The 25,261-nt window shown below is 39.7% G+C and overlaps 1 protein-coding gene and 1 pseudogene across 1 annotated transcript; both read left to right on the top strand.

Moving 5' to 3' along the window:
• The first annotated feature begins 10,160 nt into the window (after window positions 1-10,160).
• Window positions 10,161-12,164, top strand: LOC149248587 (phospholipase A1-Igamma1, chloroplastic pseudogene; annotated as a pseudogene).
• A 4,906-nt stretch (window positions 12,165-17,070) lies between these two features.
• Window positions 17,071-17,637, top strand: LOC149248586 (uncharacterized). The gene has a single exon (XM_089450531.1). The coding sequence runs from the start codon at window positions 17,071-17,073 to the stop codon at window positions 17,635-17,637; it is 567 nt and encodes a 188-aa protein (XP_089306657.1).
• The last annotated feature ends 7,624 nt before the right edge of the window (window positions 17,638-25,261 follow it).

Raw genomic sequence — 25,261 nt, 5'->3', positions numbered from 1 at the left:
GTTGGGTGATTTGCTTGTTCGTGAGGTGAAGAGGGCTTCTACAACTGAGAGGATGATGCTAGATCAGAAAGATGGGTTGTAACCCTCTCTTACATTACTATTAATAAAGTTCTTTGAGTTTTCCTCCATATGATTTTGTATTTGTGAATCTTATTGTTTATGAATGCAATTGTATGGTCAATGTGTTTCTGATTCCATATTGGTTATGATGTTTTAGATATAGATGCTTTGATAGTTTGCTGTTACTTTGACTCTACAGGTACTCTTTGAAGCGGGACAAGTAGGAGAGGAGTGGCAAATTCTATCAAGGAAAGGAGAAATCAAGCTAGGATCAAAGCAAAAGATCGAGGTTGGTCCTCTATTCTTCTCTTCCATCTATCACACTTAAAGGAACTCTTGAAAAGCTTTCATTGTTTGTTTCTAAGATAGCTACCTGTCTTAGTGGGACTAGCAGTTCGAATCGACACTAGTTTTCCCTGAAACACCATGATTAGGTCTCAACATTCCCCCCCTTAATCTGAAGGGATGTTGGTGAGTCCAAGCATCGTTTTGAATCTTTCAAGCTTTTCTCTTCCAAGTGCTTTAGTGAAGATGTCTGCAATCTGCTCATTAGTGGAACAAGAGCGTAGATGGATTGTCTTGGTCTCAACATGATGTCGAATTAGATGGTATTTTGTATTGATGTGCTTCGTTCGATCATGGAACTTTGGGTTCTTTGCCAACTTTATTGTAGAGGTGTTGTCAATCATGAGTGGAGTTGAATGTACTTGTTTTACCTGCAAATATTCAAGAATGTTCCCGAGCCACACAATTTCTTTTATTGCCTCAGCTGCTGCCACATATTCTTCCTCTGTTGTGGAATCTGCTGGAACTGATTGTTTGCATGATCTCCAAGAGACAACTCCTGATCGAAGACTCATAGAATAACCAGAAGTAGATACCCTAGTTTATTTGTCTCCATCGAAGTTTGAATCAGAGTATCCAATCAAGCTAAAGTAGCCCACTTGTGTATACTTGAGTCCAAAGTCTTGAGTTCCCTTCAAGTACTTTATAACTCTTTTTGCAGCAGACCAATGTCTCTCATAAGGCTTTTACATAAACCTAGAGAGGATTCCAACAAAAAAAGAAATGTCTGGTCTGGTAGTATTCAGGTAGTTGAGACTTCCTACAAATTGCCTATACTTTGTTGCATCCCCAAACTCTTTTACTTCAATGTATGTGAGCTTTAAGTTTTGTTTCATTGGAGTAGTTAGAGGATTGCACTCAACCATGCCAAACCTATAGAATATCTATATTCCCTCTCTTTGATGTACAAACATGTCCATGATGGTGTTGTGTTGGGAGTAATTAAAATGAAGTTGTATAATTATATTTACTTCTCAATTCTTCTCATTGTTAATATATATTCTATGATATCTTTATTTATACTTTTTGTTACATAAGGATATGGACATGCAAAGAATATTTGTCTCCTTGAAATAGAAAGGTTTGTCGCTTAAAAAACATAGAGAAAGGATACAAATATCTTGAGTGGAACTAAGACAAGGAACTAAAAAAATTATATACACATAGAGAAAGGATACACATATCTTGAGTATAACTAAGACAAGAAACTAAAAAAATCATATAATAATTGTTAAAATAGATAATCAAACTAAGAATAACATCAAGGATACATATACCCTTTAAATCTATACAAACACCGTGTTGCACCTTCCATACAATTAAACACATTGGTAGCAGCTCTGTGTTTCTCATGAAGTCTTTGAGAACACAGGCCATAGGGATTGGTGTTGGGGATTCACGCTGCCCAGCAAATTGAATCAACCAGCGACTAAGCATTCAGATCTATCTATATTCTCATAGATTCAGTTCCAAAGAGATATGAGGCATGAGGTTGTCGCTTGCTGTGATAGTAGAGGTGAAGAGGATGATGTTAAAATAAGATAATTACTCTTCCATGAGGATTTAGTTAAACGTAGAGTGTATTTCAAGGTGAGTCGTCAGTCGAAATGGATAAATACTCTTCACCGGGTTCATTGTAATTATCATGTTTTATGTGATCAATAGAAGAGCCGCAGCTAGTGTTTTATGTGTGAATTCACACTTTGTCTCCTCAGCCTTTTCAACAAATTAATATCAGAATGAGGTTACACAGAGTGAAGAAGAACTGATTCGTAGTGGTCAAGGATTTTTTTTTTTCCCGGTGGTTTTAGCATTAACGCATCCTACGGGTTATACACAGGGCAATATAACGCAGTTCGAACCACGTTAATAGTCAAAAACTTAGAGAAATTTGCATGCACGCGAGTTCCATAATTTTTTGAAGCATTAAAGCATTAACGCCCTCGTGTGCACGGCGTTTATCGCGTACCATTCTCACAATAGGTGCATTAATCAACAAAACAAAACTCGTGAGATTCATATGCGTTGACTACATATTCGTTGAGTGGGAAGCTTTATTAAACAGAAGCCATGTATTTTTTTTTAAATTCGTTGGATTGGCTATTTAAAGGTGTGAGTGTTAGTATTTTTTTCAAGGTTTTTGAAAAAACTTAGGGGCTTGATTACAAGGGTATTTTTTGAAAAATATTTTTTTCGCAAAAAGTTTTTTTCTTTTAAGTTTTTCACTAAATAAAAAAAAAATAGGGTTTTATTGAAATGAGTATTTTTTTATAAAATTTACAAAATGAGAATTTTAGGGTTTTTTCAAAGAGAAATTTTTGGAGAAATATGGTTTTTTCAAATTTCTAGCCCTAGTTCCCATAGTTTATAGAGAAAAATTATGATGTGTGGGCCATCAAGATGGTGAACACGCTGCAGGCACATGATGTTTGGGATTATGTCAAGTTTGGGTTTTCAGAACCTAAGAACGAAGAAGAAGAACAAGTTGTCAGTAATACAAAGAGGGAACAATGGAAAAAAGACAAGAAGAAGAATGCACATGCATTGCAGCTTATTCAGCAAGGAGTGGACCGAGCAGTGTTCCAGAAGATTATGATCACATCTTCAGCAAAAATAGCATGGGATACTTTGGCGACAAACTATAAAGGTATGGCCAAAGTCAATATTGTTAAGTTGCAGAATACTAGGAGAGATTTTGAAAGTCTGCAGATGAAGGAAATAGAGGACATCGATTCTTTCATGAATCAGGTCATAACTGTCGTAAATCAGTTAAAGATTTATGGTGAAGAAATTAAAGATCAAACAGTGGTTGAGAAGGTCCTTAGATCTTTGTCTACCAAATTTGATGTTGTGGTAGCAGCCATAGAAGAAGCTAAAGATTTGGCATCATTGACAGTTGATGAGTTGATGAGATCACTTCTATCACATGAGGAAAGGATAGACACAAATAAGGATTCCACTTTAGAGACCGCTTTCAAGAGTCAGGTTTCTATTTCAAGAGATAGAGTTCGAGGCAGAAGTAGATCGAGAGGCAGAGGACAAAGTGGAAGATATAGTGATCAGAAAGATGGCCGAGAAGAGAATGAACATGCAAGTGGAAGCAACTACAAAAGCTTCAACAATAATCAAAGAGTTGACAAATCAAAGGTGAGATGCTATTATTGCAATAAATTTGGTCACTATGCTCGTGATTGCAAGAAGAAGGTAGCTGATCAAGGGAACCAGAGAGCTAATGTCACTACAGAGAGTACTAACTCCATGTTCCTAGCTTGACATACCATGCATGAACCTTCTGCTAGTGTGCGGTTGTTAGACAGTGGTTGCAGTAACCACATGACAGGCAACAAGGATTTGGTTGCAAATTTCGATCAATCTGTGAAAAAAGAGGTAAATTTGGGGACTGATAAGACTGTGGTAGTAGATTGCAAAGGAGTGGTCAACATTCTAACCAATCAGGGGGAGCCGAAGACAATCTCAGAGGTATATTAAGTTCCTATTCTCAAACATAATTTGTTAAGTGTTGGCCAATTGACACAGAAAGGATACAGAGTTATTTTTCAAGGTCAATAAGTTGTTATATATGACAAGCCCCCAAGCAAGCAACTGATAGCAAAGGTGTAGATGACGAGGAACAGACTCTTTTCTCTAATTTTGACTTATAGTGGTTAGGTGAGTTCTTTACAATTGCATGTTCTGATGATTACTGGTTATGTCACTTTCGATTTGGACACTTGTACTTTTTTTGTTTAAGATTGTTGCAACAGAAACAGATGGTCAAAGGATTACCTCCCATCAAAGAACCTACTAGTACTTGTGAGTGTTGCATCTTGGGAAAGAAACACCGTGAAATTTTTCCGAAGGGAGTTACATATAGAGAAAAGCAACCTCTTGAGCTAGTGCATACAGACTTGTGTGGACCTATGAGGACACAATCTATTGGTGGAAGTTGTTACTTCCTCACTTTCATTGATGACTACAACAGAAGGACTTGGGTTTATTCTTGAAGCAGAAGTCTGAAACTTTTGCAAAGTTCAAAGAATTCAAAGCTTTAGCAGAGAACCAAAGTGATCGACAGATCAAGGTATTGAGGTTAGACCGTGGTGGAGAATATGACTCAAAGGCATTCCATGATTACTGCAAATAACATGGAATTAGAATACAATTTACAAACAAGTACACACCGCAGCAAAATGGTGTAGCAGAGAGAAAGAACAAGACAATTATGAAAATGGTAAGAAGCATGTTGAAAGGAAGAAAATTCTCTAATGAGTATTGAGCAGAAGCAGTTGCATGTGCTATTTATGTGATCAACAAATCTCCTACAAAGAGTGTGATGAATGAGTACCAGAACAAGCATGGTCATGTATGTCTTGCAGTGTATCTCATCTCAAAGTATTTGGATGTGTAGCTTATGCACATGCGCCTAAGGAGCAAAGAGGCAAATTGGATGATAAAAGTGAAAAATGCATTTTCACTAGTTATAGTGAGCAATCAAAACCTTACAAATTGTATAACCCTGTCACAAAGAAGACCATAATTAGCAGAGATGTTGTGTTCAAAGAACAAGAGTCGTGGAATGGAACTATAGACAAAACAGTTGATGCACAAGTGCCATTGATGGAAGAAGATGATGTAGCAAAAAAGGAGCAGCAAGAATCACAGGTGAAGACACCAAACAGAGACACACCAACAAGGCCTCCAAGATTTTCAGAGCAGCATGGATTGTCAAGCAGATCAACAAATCAAGATTCTCCCAGCAATCAATCAGGTGATGAATCAAGCAATGGTAGGAGAAAGATGAGAAGTTTGAAAGATATTTATGATGATTTGGATGTTAGTTCAAATTTTGCATTGTTGTCATTCCAACCTTCTTCGTTTGAAGAATAAATCAGAGATGAAAATTGGGTGCAAGCCATGGATGAAGAAATTGAAGCTATTGAAAAGAATGACACATGGGATTTGGTTGATTTACCAAAGGAAAAAAATCTCATTAGTGTGAAGTGGGTGTACAAGACAAAGTTGAATGAGAAAGTTGAAATTGGCAGATTTAAAGCAAGACTTATAGCAAAAGGATTCTTGCAGCAATCAGGAATATATTTTGGAGAAACGTTTGCTCTGGTAGCCAGATTGGATACTGTAAGAGCTTTCTAGCCACAACAGCTCAGAACAAGTGGAAAGTATATCAGATGCATGTGAAATCAGATTTCTTGAATGGAATTCTAGAAGAAGAAATTTATGTGCAGCAGCTTCCGGGATATGAAGTTGAAAGTAACGAAGACAAATTTTACAGGTTGAAGAAAGCACTCTATGGAATGAAATAAGTGCCTAGAGCTTGGTATAGTAGAATCGACAGCTACATGATCAAGAATGGATTTTGCAGAAGCAACATTGAGCCTACAATGTACACGAAGGTAAATGAGCATGGACAGATTTTGATTGTTTTCTTATATGTTAATGACATGATTTTTACAGGTGATTTTGAGATAGATGAATTTAAAGCAGTCATGAGAAAGAATTTGAGATGACAGATCTTGGTCTCATGAAATATTTTCTTGGCATAGAAGTTGAGCAATCTGAAAAATGAATTTTTATTTATCAAAATAAATATGCCAAAGATTTGTTGAAAATATTCAGGATGGAAAATTGCAAACTTGTCCCTACACTAGTTGCAACAAGTACAAAGTTAAGTAAGGATGATGAAGGATCAGATGTCAATCCAAATCTATTCAAAAGATTGGTTTGCAGCCTCATGTATCTCACAGCTACAAGACCAGATATGATGCAAGAAGTGAGTTTGATTTCCAGATTTATGGAGACTCTAAAAGACACACATTGGAGTGCAGGAAAAAGAATTCTAAGATACATAGTAGGAACTAGAGATTTTGGCATAATGTATGCAAGCACAGAAAAGAAGGATTTGATTGGATACACGGATAGTGATTTTGCAAGCAGTTTGGATGATAGGAAGAGCACTTCTAGTTATGTGTTCTACCTTGGTTCAGGTGTGATTTCAGGGGCATCTAAGAAGCAACCCATTGTGACACTTTCGTTAGCAGAAACAGAATATGTAGCAGCAACATCAGCGGAATGTTAAGCAGTGTGGTTAAGAAGAGTATTTGATGGACTCAAGCAGAAATAACAAGGATCAATAGTAATATACTGTGACAACACCTCAGCGATTGCACTATCCAAGAATAGTGTGTTTCATCAGAAGAGCAAGCATATTGATACTAGATATCACTTTATTAGAGAACTTGTGAGCAATGTAGAAGTTCACTTGAAACCTTGTAAATCTAGTAATCAATTGGCTGATATATTTCCTAAGTCATTAGCACAAGATTTGTTTGAGTCTCATAGAAGAAACTTGGGTGTTGTAAGCCTAGCTGAGACACAGACCAGCAGACATGTTTGAGTTGTCATGAGTCATGTTTTAGTTTAGCAGTCGTAATTAAGGGGGAGTGTTAAAATAAGATAATTACTCATGCATGAGGAGTTAGCTAAACATAGAGAGTCGCTTAACTAAGTGATCAAGTATTTGAGTGTTAGCCAAGTCGAGTTAAGTGATAGATGTGTGGTTGCATGTCAATGCATGTCAAGGCGAGTCATTAGTCGAAAAGGATAAATACCATTCATCGGGTTCATTGTAATCATCATGCTTTGTGTGATCAATAGAAGAGTCGCAACTCGTGTTTTATGTGTGAATTCATGCTTTGTCTCCTCCGCCTTTCCAACAAATGACATATTTGGATATGCCATTTTTTGAGCTTTAAATTGAGCCTTTGTGCTCCAAATTTGAGGGTTTTATAGAAACCCTAATGGAAAAAGAATATTTGTGAAATTGAAAGGTGCACCCACAACCACGGCTGCCCCAACCCATGCATCACTGGAAGGAGTTATCGTTGTTTTCTTTTTTAATTTACATTTTATGCCGCAAGTGATAATTATCTTGAATATGGAGATGGTGTAGCCACTTCTTTCCTCTTATTTCCTACAACGGAAGACTCAAATCAGTTTCCGAGTAGTGTTAAGAGAATAGAAGAGTCAAACCCACAACTTTTGGCACCATCTAGCAATCCAACCTACGACACTAGCCAATCCTCATGCCAAGTAGTGTTAAGAGCATATAAGAATCGAACCCAAAATGTTTGGTACCATCTAGAAATCTAACACTAGTCAATCCTCATTAGCATGAATATAAAATAAAAGGTGAACGAGCATGAATAAAAGGTGGCCATTGCTCAGACCCACTAATACTCCCTAGCCGCCTTACGCTTGATGCAAACGACTTTCTCCTGGGTCTGTTCTTCCTTTTTCACTTCCATGGTTGCTGGGCCTACGGTCCAATGTAGGTCGTGCTGGAAGAATTTGTTGGTTCTCTTGACGGAAAGGCCCTACTTTTGGAAGCGAAATGATCTCATCACAACAAGCATATCCACGGATCCATGTCTCTAGTCACCGACCTGTTCTTACTCTCACATGGATGGGACAGGGCCGACTGTTTTTTGGCGGCTGATAGCTACTGTGATCCATGTTCGAAGCTCTTTTTGATGTTGGCACCCTTAGCTACAGGTTTCATGACTTCCCTGGGGAGATCAGGGGCCAATCAAAGCTCCGTCAGGAACTTTGGTAATCGACGAGTTCATCTGATTTCTCTATCTATGGTCATTTTCAAAGCATTTATATTCAACACTAAAATGTTTTTAAATGCAAAGTTAGGAATTTTTAAATAGTGATATATAATATTTAACATTTAGAATATTTTAGAATATATGGTAGGCACCTTTTAAAATTATGAATTTGTAAATATCTATAAGTAATATTTAGTATTTGAAACTAAAATGTAGTCATTTTTATTATTAAGGGGCTTGATTGGCATTTCCTTTGACATAGTAGGCTTAAATCTTAATATTATCAAAAGAAGCTTTTCATCTCTACTCTTTGAGAACTTTCAGGCTTCAAACAACATGATATCATTGTTAGGTTTGTTTGGAACCATAACAAAACTGCAACATATTAACTTCTCCAACTCTTTGATTTTGAGAAAGCTGTCAAATTTTTTGAATTTGTAGGAAATGCTACTTGTTTTTGCTCACTGACCTAACTAGCCTAAATGAATTTACACTCCTATTGCTTCAATTTGAAATGTTTACCTCACTTTGTTGAACAGTAGAAATAATGGACAAGGTTGATAATACATTATACAAGAATAGAGTATATGCTAGTTGTTGTCACCAAGTCAAACAATCTTTAAATTGATATTGTTTGCTAGATGAAGTGCCATTTTCCACTGTGACAAGCTGCCAGTATGGACAAGATTGAAGGAAAAAATTAGGCATTAGCAAATTTGAAAGGTGCATAGATTGAAGTTCTCTTCCATGCTTGGACTCAAAACATTTGAGTTGAAGAGGGCACGAATAAATAAAATATCCTTTCCTAATTGTGTTTGGTCCAACCTTAAACATTTTAATATTAATGATTGTGTCAAATTGATGGATGTTGAAGCATTGTCAACAGCATTAATGTCACTAAATTTTTAATAGTTTTCAATATAACGACACATCTTTGTGGTCTCCCAAAACTCATCCATTACAATTTCCTCAAAACCCAAAGAATTAAATAAGGAACTGTATAAACTTTGTGGTCATTTAGTTATTCACCTACATGCTTTTTCATCAACCATCTTACTCCAACCAAATGCTGCAATAGAAAATTCCCTTCTACGAGTAAGCACTCAGCGAAGTAGAAGTTTGCTCTTAGTAATCCAACAGATTTTGTTTTGTTTAGCAAGAACATTAGCCTCATTCCTGAAATAGTGTTTGCTCTTAGTAATCCAACAGATTTTGTTTTGTTTAGCAAGAACATTAGCCTCATTCCTGAAATAGTGTGGAGTAGATTAATGGAATCTAGCACGAGGACCCATTTTGTAGCTTGGGGAATGAGTCACTAGCTCCAAGACGATATTTATATAATATTTATTGTATTAAAAATAAAAGTTTTTAAATGATCTTCCCAAATCTTCATTTTTTTTGGTGTACCTTTGCACTTTTACAAGAAATTGCTAGTATTATTTAATATTAAATAATTACTATTCCTATATATCAATCACATTTATTAATATGGTTGATTAATATAAATTTTATACCAACCATATTTACTAATGTGATTATGCTAGTAAACTATTATAATACAAATTAATATGAAAATAACATTTTAGACCGCAAAAAGTAAGAGACCGGGAAAAGCGTTATAGAAGTCAATGATAAAGGGCGGTGTAGAAAAATAGGACGATGGAATCGTAGTGTGGCTATGTACTGCAATTTCCATGGAAATCTGATTATGGTTGACTGGAAGTCAATGATAACGCGCGGTGTTAAAAATCTGGACCAGAGAATCTTTGTGTGGCCTTGTACTGCAATTTCCATGCAATTAGAAAATCTGGAGCATGTTCTCTCATTCTCGGTTTTATTAGAACGGTAGGAAGAGTCGTCGAAATGACTGCGTACACTGAGGGGTCACAATTTCAAAATGGTCAAGAAGCGCACGGAACGAATTCGTGTGTTCACATGGAAACCCACCGCTAAATATCTGTAAGTCACTACCATTCAGTATGGTAACTCATGTTTTTATTGGAATGCAGATTTTAAGAATTTGAATGGTAATTCATGTTAATATATGGTAGCTGATTTTAATAGGATTGCATGGAAGATTTTAAGAATTTTAAGAGAAGATGTCTTTTTCTTTGAAGCATTCGACCGATGACTCCATACACTGAGGGGTCACAACTTCAAAATGGTCAAGAAGCGCATGGAACGAATTTTATGGAGCTTGAACCTAAATTCGTGTCTTCACCTGGAAACCCACCACTGAATATGTATAACTCATTCCCCTGGAAACCTGAAGATTACGCGGCAATTTATGGAACAGCCTCTTCCGCGAATTTCATTTTTCCTTTAAAACGGCTGCTTCCGCCTTCAATTGGAGGCCGTGCTTGTTCTCTCACATTGCAATCTCTCTTCAACTCCACACAATCGAAACCCCTCTCTCCATACGCTCTCGCCATGATTCAATCGGCCCACATCTCTTTATCTCACGCTCCGCCGTTTCGTGCAACAAATCCCAGCCATATTCCGTCTGCTACTTCTGGTGACTGCATTCTCTCCACTATGAAATCGACACTGCCGAAGGCTTTCGTCTGCCAGCCATATGTAAATCTATGCAACCCGTCCGATCTACTTTCGTCCGTAAAACAGAAGCGGTGGTCGCCTGTTCTCGTACGGGCAGTGGAGAAGCCCCAACAGAACGTGCGCAACTCTGGTGTTCGTAAGACCGCCCAGTCACCTGATTTGTCTCTCGACATCAAGGTCGTCGACAGGCCGATTGCCCGGTCGATCATCCCCGGCGACCACGAAAATTTTGGGACCCTTGATCCCGTGCAGGAAATTCTCCCGCTCTCGCCCAAAGAATCCCTCGGCCAGGAGAACTGGCGACAGTATCAGGGATCAGAAAACTGGGCAGGGCTTGTGGGCGATCGATTGCATCCGAATCTGAGACGAGAAATCGTGAGATACGGCGAGTTTGCGCAGGCCACCTACGACGCATTCGACTTTGAGCCCCATTCTAAATACTGCGGAAGCTGCCGATACGGGCGAGACAAGATGTTTCACAAGGTGGGGCTGGACAACACGGGTTACAACATCACCAAGTATCTCTACGCCATGTCGGACATTCACCTCCCTAAATGGTTCGGCCGCCCATCTTCCATGGACGACAATACATGGAGCAGGGACTCCAACTGGATTGGATACGTTGCGGTGAGCACAGACGAGGAGGTGAGGCGCCTGGGGAGGCGAGACATCGTGGTGGCGTGGAGGGGGACTGTGACGCAGCTCGAGTGGATGGAGGATTTTCAGGATATTCTCCATCCCCTGGGAGAGGTGGGGAGCCTGCACGAGAATTCATCAGTGAAGGTGGAGCGAGGGTTTCTGAGCATATATACCTCAAAGGAGTTCAACACGAGATACAACAATCTCAGCGCGTCCGAGCAGGCAATGAAGGAGCTCGGCCGCCTGGTGGATGTGTATACGCAGAAAGGAGAAGACGTGAGTATCACCATGACCGGCCACAGCCTCGGTGGTGCCCTCGCTCTGCTCAGCGCTTACGAGGTCGCAGCTAAGGGCTTCAATTCGCACAAAGCCGATCCTGACAGGAACGTCCCTGTGACTGTGTTCTCTTTCGGAGCTCCGAGAGTGGGCAACTGGGCTTTCAAAGACAGATTGGAGGCGATGGGGGTGAAGGTTCTGCGCGTGGTGAGCAAACAGGACATGGTCCCCAAGATGCCCGGGATCATCTTCAACGAAGGGATGGAAAAATTCGAGCGACTGATGAAGCCGTTGCTTGACCGTTTCCCGTGGACATACGCTCACGTTGGAGTGGAACTCAAGTTGGATCATCGACGTTCGCGTTTTCTGAAACAAAATCTCGACCCTGCAGAGTATCACAACTTGGAGGGATATCTTCATTTGTTGGATGGGTTCGACAGCTCGTGCGCCCCATTCCGAGGGGATGCCAAACGAGACGTGGCGTTGGTGAACAAGGCCTCCGACATGCTGAGGCCGAAGCAAATGGTGCCGGGAAAGTGGTACCAATTGGAGAACAAGGGACTCGTCCGCAACTCGTATGGAAAATGGGTGCAGCCTGAACGAGATCCCGAGGATATCCCATCTCCTAACCACGTACAACAGTCTCTGTGTTTAGTGTAACGTAATCTAAAAGGATGATGATTGCTTTTTAGGGATCTGTTTATGTTTTATATATGTCCGTAGTACCCGCTGAGAAATGTCAAAATAATAATGTTGTATGAAGGGTCCTGTAAGGAATCATAGTTGTGTGTATGGGAGATATATAATCTGTCAGTTCTGTTGAACATATAAAAACCAGTCACAAAGTTCCTACTGATAATCCAGAGTCAAATAAAAACATGTAAATTGCTTTGAAGAAAAACTGACTTTATTAGATTGTTCCGAGAATTGGTGATCCTTTTGTTTAAAGAGCTTTGCTATGCCTTTGTCCATTCTAATTTCTTCTTACACAATTCATGGTGCTGAAAACTGATATGAGTGAAATGCATGAGATTTGAAATCATATTTTGATATATTGATAACAAAGGGTAGTTTCTTATTCGGAATGTTCCATTCATCAATCTATAATTAATAAGTTCGGAATTTCTAGGTAATATTTTATTCCTTTGCATAAGTTCGGAATTTCTAGGTCCTTTGCAACCTAGATATTTAGAGCAAATAATTGTGCATAATTGTTTCACACTCTGTCTATATTTCCACAGAAAAAATGGAGTGTGAATTGTTTATGAAAGTTCGGCCTCCCATCCCTCCTTTTGATGTGCGTCGTCGCGCAGCTCCATCAAGCCCAAATATGTGCTTTGTTTTCGATGGTTTAGTCATCTGAACATTTGCTTCAGTGATTCACGCTGTTATGCCGTCATTGGTTACGTAACATGCATGTAATAAATTTTCTTTCGGAGTATTAAAAAGATTAAGTGTATATGGTTTTATTTTTAAATTAAGAAATATGTCTATATATATATAAAAGTATTCAAATATAATATTTTTATAAAAAGAATTATATATATAGATATAGATAGATATTTGTATTTGGATTCAGAGGAATTTGTAATTTAGTTTTTTAATTAGTTATAAAGGGGTAGTTTTGTTATTATTTTATATGAGGTTTGGTTCCAATCTCTACTACTATAATTTATGGGGTTAGTCTTGTTCTCTAATTTATGGGGTTAGCCTTGTTCTCATGTTCATTGGCTCCGTTCCAACTTTTAAGATTCCATTTCAATTCCAACCTCTATCACTATAATTTTTAGATACTTAGGTTAGTCTTGTTCTCATATTCATTGAGTCCATTCCAACTTTTAAGATTTCATTTCAATTCCAACCTCTAACACTATATTCTTCAAATACTTATAGAAAAACTTTATAAAATTAATTATTATCATTTTATAAATTATAATAATTATTAAATATATATAATTTTTCAATTATTCATTTTTAAAATTTATTTTGTTAAATAATTATACCTACTTTAATATTATAATATAATTAGTTTATACGTAATTTTAATAAGAAAATGGAACAATTACATTAAAATTGGTTAATTATCTAAATATATTTATTATATTATTAACTAATCTCATCGCCCATTCTTTTGGGAATAGGTTATTAATATTAAAATATAATGAGAATGATATCCCATTTGTTTAATATCTTTTATATAAATTGGACACTTATAATTTGTTTAATACCTTTTATATATAATATTTGAAATAGTTTTTAATGGGTTTATCTATATATATATATATATATATATATATATATATAACGTTGGGCTCGATGTGGAGCGATGGCGACCGTAGCAGGAAGGGTTTGGCAGCTGGCGTAGTGCTGGACCTAGGGCCGTAGGGCCGAGGTATAGGGCCCTTCAGCTATGGAAGGGAAGGAGACAGTGGTCGTTCGTCCGCACCGGTAAAAGAGCGTCAGGAGGACGGCAGGTGGAGGTTGAGGACGCTGTGCAAAAGACATCTGGAGGGCTCAGTAAACAGTAAACCTTGAAGGCATTTTACCACAGGGGAAAAAGGGATCAGGAACAAACGGACAGTGCCTCCTCCGTTTTCGATAGCCGAGAAGCAACCTGTGACCAGTGAAAGTAACCATGGTTAATTCAGATGAGGGCATTGACTTAGACCCAGCCATGGAGGACATTCTCTCCGTTTGGGGGAAAGATCCAACCGCACATAACATAGAGCGTTATTTTGGAACGGTGGAAACCCTAGTTTCTCCTCCGTTTTTTCCGGAATCCAAAAGATCGAACCAAACCCTCACAAATTCGCCCAAGGAGTTGGAAGGAACGGCAGTGGTGCAGCAGGGGGGTAAGTACTTGCAACAGATTCAAAGGTTGAGCAAGGAAGACCCACATGCAGGTCTTCTCAAAGCACATCTCGGTAGCAAAGGGAAACTCGGGTTCGCAGGTCCGATCCTCTTTGGCGGTTTAGAAGACATAGTCAATCTCGGGTCGAAGCTAGGGCAAAGTCCCGAAGGCGATGCGGGAAGGACTGCACCAGTCACAAGGGTTTCCATTGCAAAGGGTACAAATAGTCCAAAGGAAATCGGGCGGAAGGATCAGGGTTTTGAAGACTACCAAGATCCAAGGGGGGAGGACAACCGAGCAGTCCAGGGTTTTCAGGTAATAAATCAATCACACCTTGAGCCCCTCAATTTTTCTTTAAACACCTCGATAGAGGTCACTCCGGAGTCAAGATCCCTGCCCCTGTCCACTGGACCGGGATCCCAAAGAGGGCAGGAGGAGAATGAGGGTTTAAGAGACACTGCCAGAGGAACAAAAAATACAGGGGGGCAAAGGAAAAAACAGAGATTGATAAAATCCCAGGGGGTAGAAGGGAACCTGGTGTTGGGCATGGATGTGCAAATTGAAGAGGCGCTGGAGGTAGCAGAATGCACCCTGGTCAGTAGAGCAAGGGGCAAGAAATTCTCATCTGAATTCATTCAATCCTGGGGGAAGCAGAATTGGCAATCCGACCTAATCAGAGACTTCAGGGTTTTGACTTTAGCAAAAGGCTGGTTCTCGGTGCGTTTCGAAAACAAAGGGGCAGCAGAGTGGGTGCTGAAGAGAAATTGGACACTCGGAAACATCCCGGTGCTGTTCAAAAAATGGAGCCCTCTGTTCGATGCAGCCCATGAAAAAGATGATGTCTTCCCGGTTTGGGTAAGAGCACCAGGGTTACCATCGTTCCTCTGGGTCGAGTCGGTCTTCAAGGCGATTGGGAACAGATTGGGCACTTACTTGGAGGCAGACATGTCCTTCCAGGAAACACACAACAAAGCAATGGCACGGATTCTCGTCAGCCTTAATCCAAGCGGAGGATTAGCAGAGAAGATAAATCTCCAATATAAAGAATATGTCTTCGAACAAATTCTGGATTACGAATTTTTGCCTTTCCGTTGCCATAGATGCCATGAGTATGGACACTTGGCTAAGGAATGCCCCTTAGGCAGGCGGTGGAGGAGGTTCCAGAGAATGAGGGCGAGGCCAGAAAAAGACAATAGGCACTTTCAGTTTCGAAAAAGCAAGGAGATTTCAGAGGATCAAGAATATGAAATTATGGATTTAGACCCGCAGCAGGGGAGGCAATACCAGAGAGCAGATCTTCAGGAATCTCCGAGGAAACTGGCAGAAGAAGAAACGGAACCCGGGACCGCAAAGGAGAACCCTGAAGATGTACCTCCGAGCTCAAACCCAAGCCTAGTCGAGGATCCAAAGGGTACGAGCCTAGATCCAAAACATTCTCCTTTTTTTAATATAGAAAATAAAGATGAATGTTTGGATGAATGTCTGGCCCCTGATCCTCTCACTAAAATCTCCCTTTCTGGAAAAAAATGTTAAAAATGCAAATCTGGACGATTGTAATTTGGAAAATTGTATTGAAATTATTTCAGCCGCTATCCCCTCCCTAGATCTGAATTGTGATGGGTGCTGCCCTGAACCTTCCTCTCTGGCCCAGCAACCTATATGCCCCTATAATCTCCGCTCTCAAGACAATAAACCTGTCCCCATGTCATCGATGGGGGGAATTGAACCATCCATCTCTCAGAGTCAGCCCAGGAAAAAAAGGGGAAGAAAATCCAATCTATACATGGCCCAAGTTAAGGCAAAATTCGATGTGGCAGACGGGAAGCAACAATCTATCACAGGGGCACTTAGAGCGGTGCAAAGCCCCGAATCTGCCCTAAAATGATCTTAACCTCATGGAACTGTAGGGGTTTAGCCAGTAAACCTAAAAAACTGGCTCTTAGGGACATGGTTATGAACTCCAAGGCGGATGTCCTCCTTCTACAGGAGACCCTGGGGAATGGAGAGGAAATCGAAACAATGCTAAATGCTCTTCTAATAGGATGAAAATTTACAGCCTTGGACTCAGATGGCCACTCAGGAGGTTTGGCTGTAGGATACAGAGAAGGGAGAATTAAGCTCAAGAACCAATGGGGAATGAAGCAGGTGATGGGACTAGAATGTCAGACTACAGAATTCGATTTTCCTCTAACTATCCTAAATATATATGGTCCTTGCCAGGGAAGGATACCATTCTGGAACGGATTGATGGCGAACTCGCTTATGAAGAGTAAATACATGGTGTTGGGTGGTGATCTAAATTTCTCATTAGGAAGAGCGGAGGCTTGGGGTCCAGCTGCAAGAGAGGATCTGCAAACAGATTTTTTCTAGAATCTATTAGCCTCAAATAATCTGATAGAAGCCAACCTCATCAAGCTAAATCCGACTTGGAGGAATAGAAGAGTAGGAGAAGCAAGGGTGGCGAAGAGACTAGACCGCTTCTTACTCAATGAGGACTTATCTGCTATGATTCCTTTATTTAGGCAATGGGTTGAAGAAGGGGGACCTTCGGATCATTTCCCTATCTACCTTGAGCTCTCCAAGGTTCCCCCAGAACCTCCTGCCCCTTTCAAATTTAATGCTTCCTGGCTCCAAGAAGAATCTTTCAATAAACTATTCAAAGAAATTTGGACACACCCCGACAGAGGTTCACAAGAGAATAAAGGATTCTTATTCATGGAAAATCTCAAAAGACTGAAGAAGGCAACAATCTCATGGGCAAAGGATAGAAAATCAAAGCAGACTGAGGAAATATCTAGGATAAACGAGGACCTTCAAAAGCTTGAAAGCATAGAGGCGGATGGCTACGCGACACAGGAATCTAAAGAGAAAATATTAGCCCTGGAGAAGCACAAGAATAAAATCGTGCTGGCAAAGGAGGAGGAATGGAGACTCAAGAGTAGAGCAATCTGGCTCAAAGCAGGGGACGAGAACACAAGTTTCTTCCATAACTATGCAAAAGGGAGGAAGAGTGAAAATACCATTTGGAACTTAAAAAATGAAGAAGGAGGGGAGGCTAAGACGTTTGAAGCCTTATCAGCTCTTGGGCAGAATCACTTCCAATCTTTATTTAAAGACAATGGTGAGATCACCATTGCGGAGGTCATTCAAACAGCGCAATGCTTCCATAGATATGTGGAGGAGGAAGAAGCGTACCAATTAATGGACCCTGTTACGAAGGAGGGGGTGGAAAGTGTCATTAAATCTATGGCAAAAGAGAAGAGCCCCGGTCCGGATGGTTGAACATTAGAGATCTTTCTACATTTTTTTGAGCAGATAGGAGAAGAAACCACAGAAGTCGTAGAGGAGTCAAGAAAGAATGGAGAAATCTACAGTCCTTTCAATGCAACCTTCATAGCTCTCATTCCAAAAAGGAAGCTCCAGAATCTTTTGAGTATTTCAGACCTATCTCTTTATGAAACAACATCTATAAAATAATTGCAAAAGTGATTGCACTCAGAATCAAACCAATCCTATCAAGGCATATCTCACCTGAACAATTTGGGTTCTTGAACAGAAGGAAAATACATGAAGCAATTGGTGTGGCACAGGAGGTCCTTCATAGTGTAAAGCAGAAAAACACGAAGGGTGCAGTCATCAAAATAGACTTATCAAAAGCATACGATAGGATAAATTGGATATATATTCGTCTGCTCTTAATGCACCTAGGATTCAATGTGGACTTTATCAGATGGATTATGGGGTGTATCACAGATGTCAGCTATGCAATCCTCATAAATGGTGCAGCCACCCCCTTCTTTAAAGGACAGAGAGGTTTGAGGCAAGGATGCCCCCTGTCCCCTCTGTTATTTCTCTTAGTTGCTGAAGGCTTAAGCCAGCTGATTCAAAAATCCAAAAGGGAAGGTAAGGTAAAAGGTATAGAGGCAGTGGTAAATTTGTACATATCTTAGCTTCTCTTTGTAGACGACATTTTGGTTTTTACAAATGGTGCCACAAATGAACTTAAAGAATTAAAAAACATTTTTGACCTTTTTCTAAAAGCTACTGGAATGCAGATTAACCCCAAGAAATCTCAGATTATAGAGGAAGGCCTAAACAGACAAGAAAAAGCTCAGCTCAACTCTTTCTTCCCTTATGGAATGTGCAACATGGATTCCCCGTTTAAATATTTAGGATTCTGGTTGAAGCCGAACGCATACAGGAAAGAGGAATGGTCTTGGTTAATTGCAAAGATTGAAGCAAAAATAAACCACTGGAGTTTCAAATGGCTATCCAGAGCAGGGAGACTGACACTAATAAAATCTATGTTACTAGCCATACCAGTTTTTTGGGCAGCTTTAACATGGGTTCCAAAAGGAGTATTGGAGAAAATAAGGAGAATTTGTAGCAGATTTTTATGGGCAGGATCAAAAGAAAACACGGTTCTACCTTGGGTTGCCTGGGAGAAAGTGGCGAGGCCAAAAGACTCGGGTGGTTGGGGGATAAAAAGCCTCCCTGATTTCAGTCTCTCACTGGCAGCCAAATCAAGGTGGAGACTTATTAAGATGGAAAATCTCTGGACAAGAACGGTAAAAAGAAAATATATTGACCCAACTCCATTAGAAGAGTGGATCAGGAACCTAGACAAGATCCAAAAGAACATCTCTGTAATATGGAAAGCAATAGTGGAGTCTTTTAAGGTGATAGAGCAAGGTCTTGCATGGAAGGTTGGGACTGGAGAAAAGGTAAAGATAGGGAAGGATCCTTGGGTAGGATGCAATGAAAACTATGTTCTCCCTCCTGGCCTAGTTCAACATTTAGAAGAAAAAGGTATACTCTTTTTAAGCCAAGTGGAAAAACCAATATTTTCAACCATTTGGGGACAAGCATGGAAGAGTGAAGAAGATCTAGAATTAGAGCATAGATGGAGGAACAAATGGAGAGCTTTTATCTAGGAACTTTCCAGATCCAATGTGAGGCTGAATGTCAGTCAGGATGAGTTAATATGGGCGCATGCAGACTCGGGGGAATATGCACCAAAGAGTGGCTACAAATTCCTCATGTCAAGGAAAGGATGGGGAGCTCCGGAATGGTGGTCGAAACAGCTATGGAAACTTAAAAGCCCTCCAAAGTAAACAATCATTTTCTGGTGCATTCTAAAAAGTAAAATCCCAACTTGGGACATTCTGCAGTCCAGGTTTATGTACGGGCCTGGGAGATGCACTCTATGCAAACTGGAAGCTGAATCCATAAATCACCTCTTCCTCAAGTGCCCAGAAACTCTTAAGATTTGGGGCGAGGCAGGAAATATCCTGAACAAAAAGCTAGAATGGGAAGGTGAAAATATGCAAGAAGCATGGAAGAAGTGGTGGCATTTATATCCAAGTGGAAACATGCGCAATCTTCCTTTAATCATCAGCTGGGGGGTATGGATAGCTAGGAACAGGAGCATCTTCCAGGACAAAGAAACCCCAGTGACCATCACAGCAATCCAAAGCATTTCTATCTTTTCCAGTATCCCAGAACCTAAGGAAACCCATCCCCAAAGAAGCGTCTCAGAAGTTGATATAACAGAAGGAATCCCTTGGGCTTTCTTCGACGGAGCATCTCAAAACAATAAAGCAGGAGCAGGCCTAGTCATACACAAAAATTCAACCCACATCGTTAAAGCTTATATAGGCTTAGGAACAGGTTCAAACAACTATGCAAAAATGCTCGCCTTGAAATTCCTTCTATGCTGGCTTATTCAAAGGGACACTCTCACAATTCAGATCTTAGGAGACTCCCAAAATGTGATCAGATGGGTAAACGGTCAAAGCACATGCAGTAATCAAATCTTAAAACAAATCCTGGAGGAAATTCAGATATTAAAATCATATTTTAACAGCTTCTCTCTATGTCACATTTTCAGGGAAAGGAATGATACAGCCGACAAGCTTTCTAAAGACGATCTGCAACAGGATTTGGGCAGCTGGAAAATCTTAGAGGATAATCAAGGTCAAATCAGAAGGTCTGAACAGCCACCTCATGATCAATTTTTCTGAACTTCTGGCAGCACTTTTTTGTTTCCTTTTCATATCAAAATCTAAAATTTTTCTCATCTGCAAAATATTAAGACTCTTTAAGCTACGGTAATATGACAGTTTATATAATATGTATGTTTATGTAACGGGTTGTTTTCCTCTCTGTTGAGGAGAGCCGGTTTTTTTTGGACAGTCTTTAGTTTCAAGCTTTTTAGACAAAGGGAACCTTAGTTCCAGACAAAACAAGAAAAGAAGATGAATCAGGGACAACTTTTTCTATTAAGGGAAACTGGTTTCAAGCAAAAGGCAGAAAATGATTTTTTGTAAAACAGACAAAATAGTCACACAGGATGAACAGAGATGCGTGAGCATATGCAATGTAAACTTTTTATTGTCTTAATAAAAAGTTTCATTTTTTCCTTTGGAATATATATATATATATATATATATATATATATATATATATATATATATATATATATATATATATATATATATATATATATATATATATATATATATATATATATATATATATATGTATATATATATATATATATAACTTTAATTAAAAAAGAAGGTAGGGCATATAAATATAAATAGAGAGAAGTTGAAAAGTTTTTATATAGCTTTAAGTGAAATCATAGTAAATTATAAATATAAATTTTAGGGATTAACATTTCTATGAACTTTATGAATTTCTTGATGTTGTGGATAACAATCTAATCATTTTTTTTTAAGTAAAGGAAAAAGTTTTTGTTTTTGCCTTTTTTTAGGATATAGAATTTGGTGTTAAATTTACATAAAGACATTAAAAAAATTGTTTCTTTATAAAATTAATAACATTGAGGGGTGTTAGGGGAGGTAGGAGCAAGTGGGGACTTTTTTAACCTCGAAGAAAAAATTGTTTCGCAATATGCATGGGGCCTAGGAACAACAAACAACCAAGTTGAGTACCTCGCCTTGTGGAAAGGCTTGGAATTAACCATAGCGAGGAAAATCACTAGATTAATAGTTTTCAGAGACTCAATGATTGTTATCCAACAAGTGATTAAGGCTTTGAGGGAGGTTTGTCCTGATTCTTCTCCCTTGTTGTCACGTACCCAACTCCTTCTGTCACCTCAAGGGATGGGGTATATAATTTTTTTCCCCTTCTTTCCTCTCATTCATTTCCATTTGCCCAGGCTCTTAACCTGTCTAACCCTTTGCGGGATGAATTCTTTTAACTAATTACTCTGCACTATCAAGCTCATTTTTATGTGAAACTAATATAGGAAAGCCACAAGGCTGAAGCTCCCAAGGCCGACACATTTATGTTCCATTCTTATTCTTCTGATCCCCTAGCTACATTCTACCCGAAATGACCAAGGTTTGGGCTTAAATCATAGCCCTTCCATCCCAGTGCAATCCTTCACACCCCCTCTATAACTTGGCAGGATCAATCTCCCCGGCTATGTATCCTGTGGGATCTACCCCCTGCACTTTGATTGGTATCGTTTGCCAACACAATCGTCCTCCTTGTCCCAACATTTCCTTCTTGGCAGTTTCCAAAACTACGTGTTAGGTTCCTCGTTAGCCTCTATGTTTCGGGCTTACCTAGATAGCAGGCCCCCGTTCCATCTCCTCATTGGAATAATGCTTGTCCATTCTTTTCTTCCACCACCGCTGGTCCACGACATCCTAACAACGTCGCTCACAACAACAATTTATTTCTCCTTGCGACATATTCGAGTTGATCTAGTTGTGGGATTGATTTCGTCCAATAGTATCATTGTTGTGCTTCCATGGATGGCCTACATGGTTAGCCCACATCATCCCATTAAGTCCCTCCGAGTGCACTCTAATGAGCACCACTTACCAACTGTCGGGACTCTTCCACTAGGCTTGAATGGAAGGTGGGGCCATATGACTTTCCTTCCCATTGGCTTGTCTTCCACTCATATCTCATGTCTACCACTGTAGCCAATTCCATGAGTGTATTGTTGCATGGGATAACCTACATCATCCTGCTAGCTTACCTTACAGGCGGTTGCGAATAACTTCTCTCTTTGTTATTCTGGGATGAACCCTTCAGGATGACTCAACATGTGGGACAAATCCTAACCAATAGCATCGCAACATTAAGGTGGGTCCTACCATGCAACCGCTTTTGTCATCTCGCTGGGTCTTACTCGATGCCTTCAAATGTTTCGTACTAACAATCCTCTGGGTGAACCTTAGTAAACTGACGTGGTATACAAGCTAGTCCTTGACCAATGGTGTTACAACCCCGAAACAAACCCTGCCACGTACACCTCTAACATCATCCTACCAGTCCTTGCTAGGCATTTTCCATTGTGTCCTCTTCTCATTTTTATGGGCTATGCATATGGGCTTACGTGGGTTATGGGCCAACCGATCCACCAATAACAACATTATCAGGCACATGTCATGTGTCGCGTCATCCCTGTGTCTCTATACCAACACTCCTTAGCTTCTGCTTTTAGAAAAGTTCCAGGAATGAACCTCGAGGGTCCCACCTCCGAACCATGTCGGATTTTCTTTCGACCAATCACAGGAAGTCCGAGATGGCATGTCAGGCAGCAGATCCTACTGACATCATCCTGATTTTTCATATTATCAAACAACACACCCTTTCAGGTTTTCTTCTGGCCACGTCCTCACTTCTTCATCCAATCACCTTCGAGGGAAAAATATGGCGCATCAATGAGGTGTCTCCACATTTAGGGTCCATATCAATGAAGGGATCATGTTTCTTGATCCTTCCTCTTAAGCATAAGACTCGATCCCTTCGCATTGCAACCAGTCTCATTTCGATCTTAGCCATGGCTCGGCTAAAGGACCTCGGTCCTGCGTTATGTAACAAATCAAAAGAGGATCTAAGTGATCACTCCACAGAAAAACTCTATCACTGCATAATCCTTCTCCAATTAATCTACCTGGTTGTGACTCTTCCTCAGAGGTTGGGTAGACCTTCAGATATTATTTTTCGAAACTTTGACACTCTGCTAACAACAAACTAATGCTTTTAATGGTGTTTACCCTCTTTAGATTAGGTGTTAGATGCACTAAGATATTTCTAGCCCGTGGGTCTTCCCTACCCTCGGGTACGGAATTCCTCGCATGGTGATGTAGGTGATCATGCGTCCATTACCTACCATGGGCTTGGAGAAATATTCCAAGAAGTTTCCACTTCACCTACCACACGTCGCTAATTCCAGAATACATGTTGGCCCTACAGGCTACTCCTTAGCATTGCTCAAAGGTTTCCAGGGCATTTGGCTATTTGCAAGGCCCTGTAACCCTTAATTCCAAAGTCTTTGTGGTGAGAATGGAGGTTGTTGCAAATGCAAGGTTAGAGGCCATTTGAGTATGGTTGTAGGAGATTTAAGTAAAGTTGCAAATCTTGACCAGCCTTAGGGAACTTCCCCTATCATTCATACACTGCTTGCCTATCAACACAACAACTTGTAAGAAATTTCCTCAAATGTATACAATCACTGACTCTCGCAAACATAGGGACTTTTATGTAAGTTGTACATTAATAAAAGGGTCTCAGAAACCACTACTTTTAATGGTTTAATTCAAGCTTGATTATTGCCTCAAATGTATCATTAAGATCATTCAATTTCACTATTGTATTATTTTTTGTGCACGGTTAAACATATCATGAATTTATTTCTCTTCCATTACTATGCCATTTTGAGCACGAACAAGTGTTTTATTCAGAGTAAGGGTCAACCTCGGCCCCATAGCTTAGGCATTATTGTTATGAGGTTCATTTCACGTCTTAACATCAGATACTCTATGGTTTCCATCACTTAGGCTATTGAACACATTTTCTTTCAAGTTCAAGCACTAGCATACATACATAAACACACATATATTCAACATACATATAAGGAGAATACCCTCTCCAAGTTGCACCATATGTATACACATAAACAACACAATAGAAGTCCTTGATTTTTAGAACCATTATAAACAACAATACAACATAACCTATTTAAATGCAACCAACATTTAGAAATATGTATATTTAAGTCTACAGGGAAACTCAGTTTGGGACAATGACTCTCCACCCAACCATAGACAGTTGCAACCACTGTTACTTGCAGATGACATCCCCGAGTCAGATTCCAAAGTCTGAGGGGGAAATTCTTACTTTCGGGACCACACACAAGTTTTCAGATAAGTCAAGTACTCCAAAGGACCTCTTGCCTCAATCCCAATAGTTGTTTACTTCTTTCTTTCCTACATAGGGAGTCCAGACGTCCCAAAATCACCCCCAAGTGCACATACAGTGATTCACCCCCTCCTAGGGAGTCAATAATCCACTGTCCCAATCAGAGCAGTAACCAAAGACTGTGATCAATCCTATGCTTATTTAGACTTTAGGATGGTCTCCTTCCAAGCTATTACAAGGGTCTAGAGTGGTTATTTTAACCCATAGCCTATAGGGGACCCAAGCTATTACAGGGCCCCATAGATTTCACCCCACCCATAACCTCTAGGGACCCAAGCTGTTATAGGGCTTTAGAGACCTCTTTTCTCAACCCACAACCTCTAGGGACCCAAGTTGTCATAGGGTTCTAAGGATCCTATCTCAACCCACACCCTCTAGGGACCCCAAGCTGTTCTAGGGCTCCAAAGACTAGCACTCAACCCACAGCCTCCAGGGACAAAGAACCGATCCCCTTCTCTTCCATTCTCTTCTCTTCTCTTCAGAATTTATGTTGCAAGTTTTTGTTGAAGGCTTGGTTCCCAGTCATCTTCTCAGTCTCCTTCTAAGCCAAGGTCTTTTTTCTCCTCTTCCAAGAACTCAAATGGGCCTTTGTTCCTTGTTCCACTTACTTAAATGCCTTCCGATTTTTGTTTTAAGGTTTTCCCTTCTCGTATCCTCC

Source organism: Pinus tabuliformis, chromosome 7 (assembly GCF_031772625.1).
Source record: "Pinus tabuliformis cultivar Carrire ecotype Pingquan chromosome 7, CPIR1, whole genome shotgun sequence".
Lineage (NCBI taxonomy): Eukaryota > Viridiplantae > Streptophyta > Pinopsida > Pinales > Pinaceae > Pinus > Pinus tabuliformis.
The sequence above is the reverse complement of the archived record's forward strand: the minus strand, read 5'-3'. Positions and strand labels throughout refer to the sequence as shown.

Coding starts and splice junctions, on each gene's coding strand:
- LOC149248586 (XM_089450531.1), top strand. CDS start 17,071: ATGGAAAATCTCAAAAGACTGAAGAAGGCAACAATCTCATGGGCAAAG.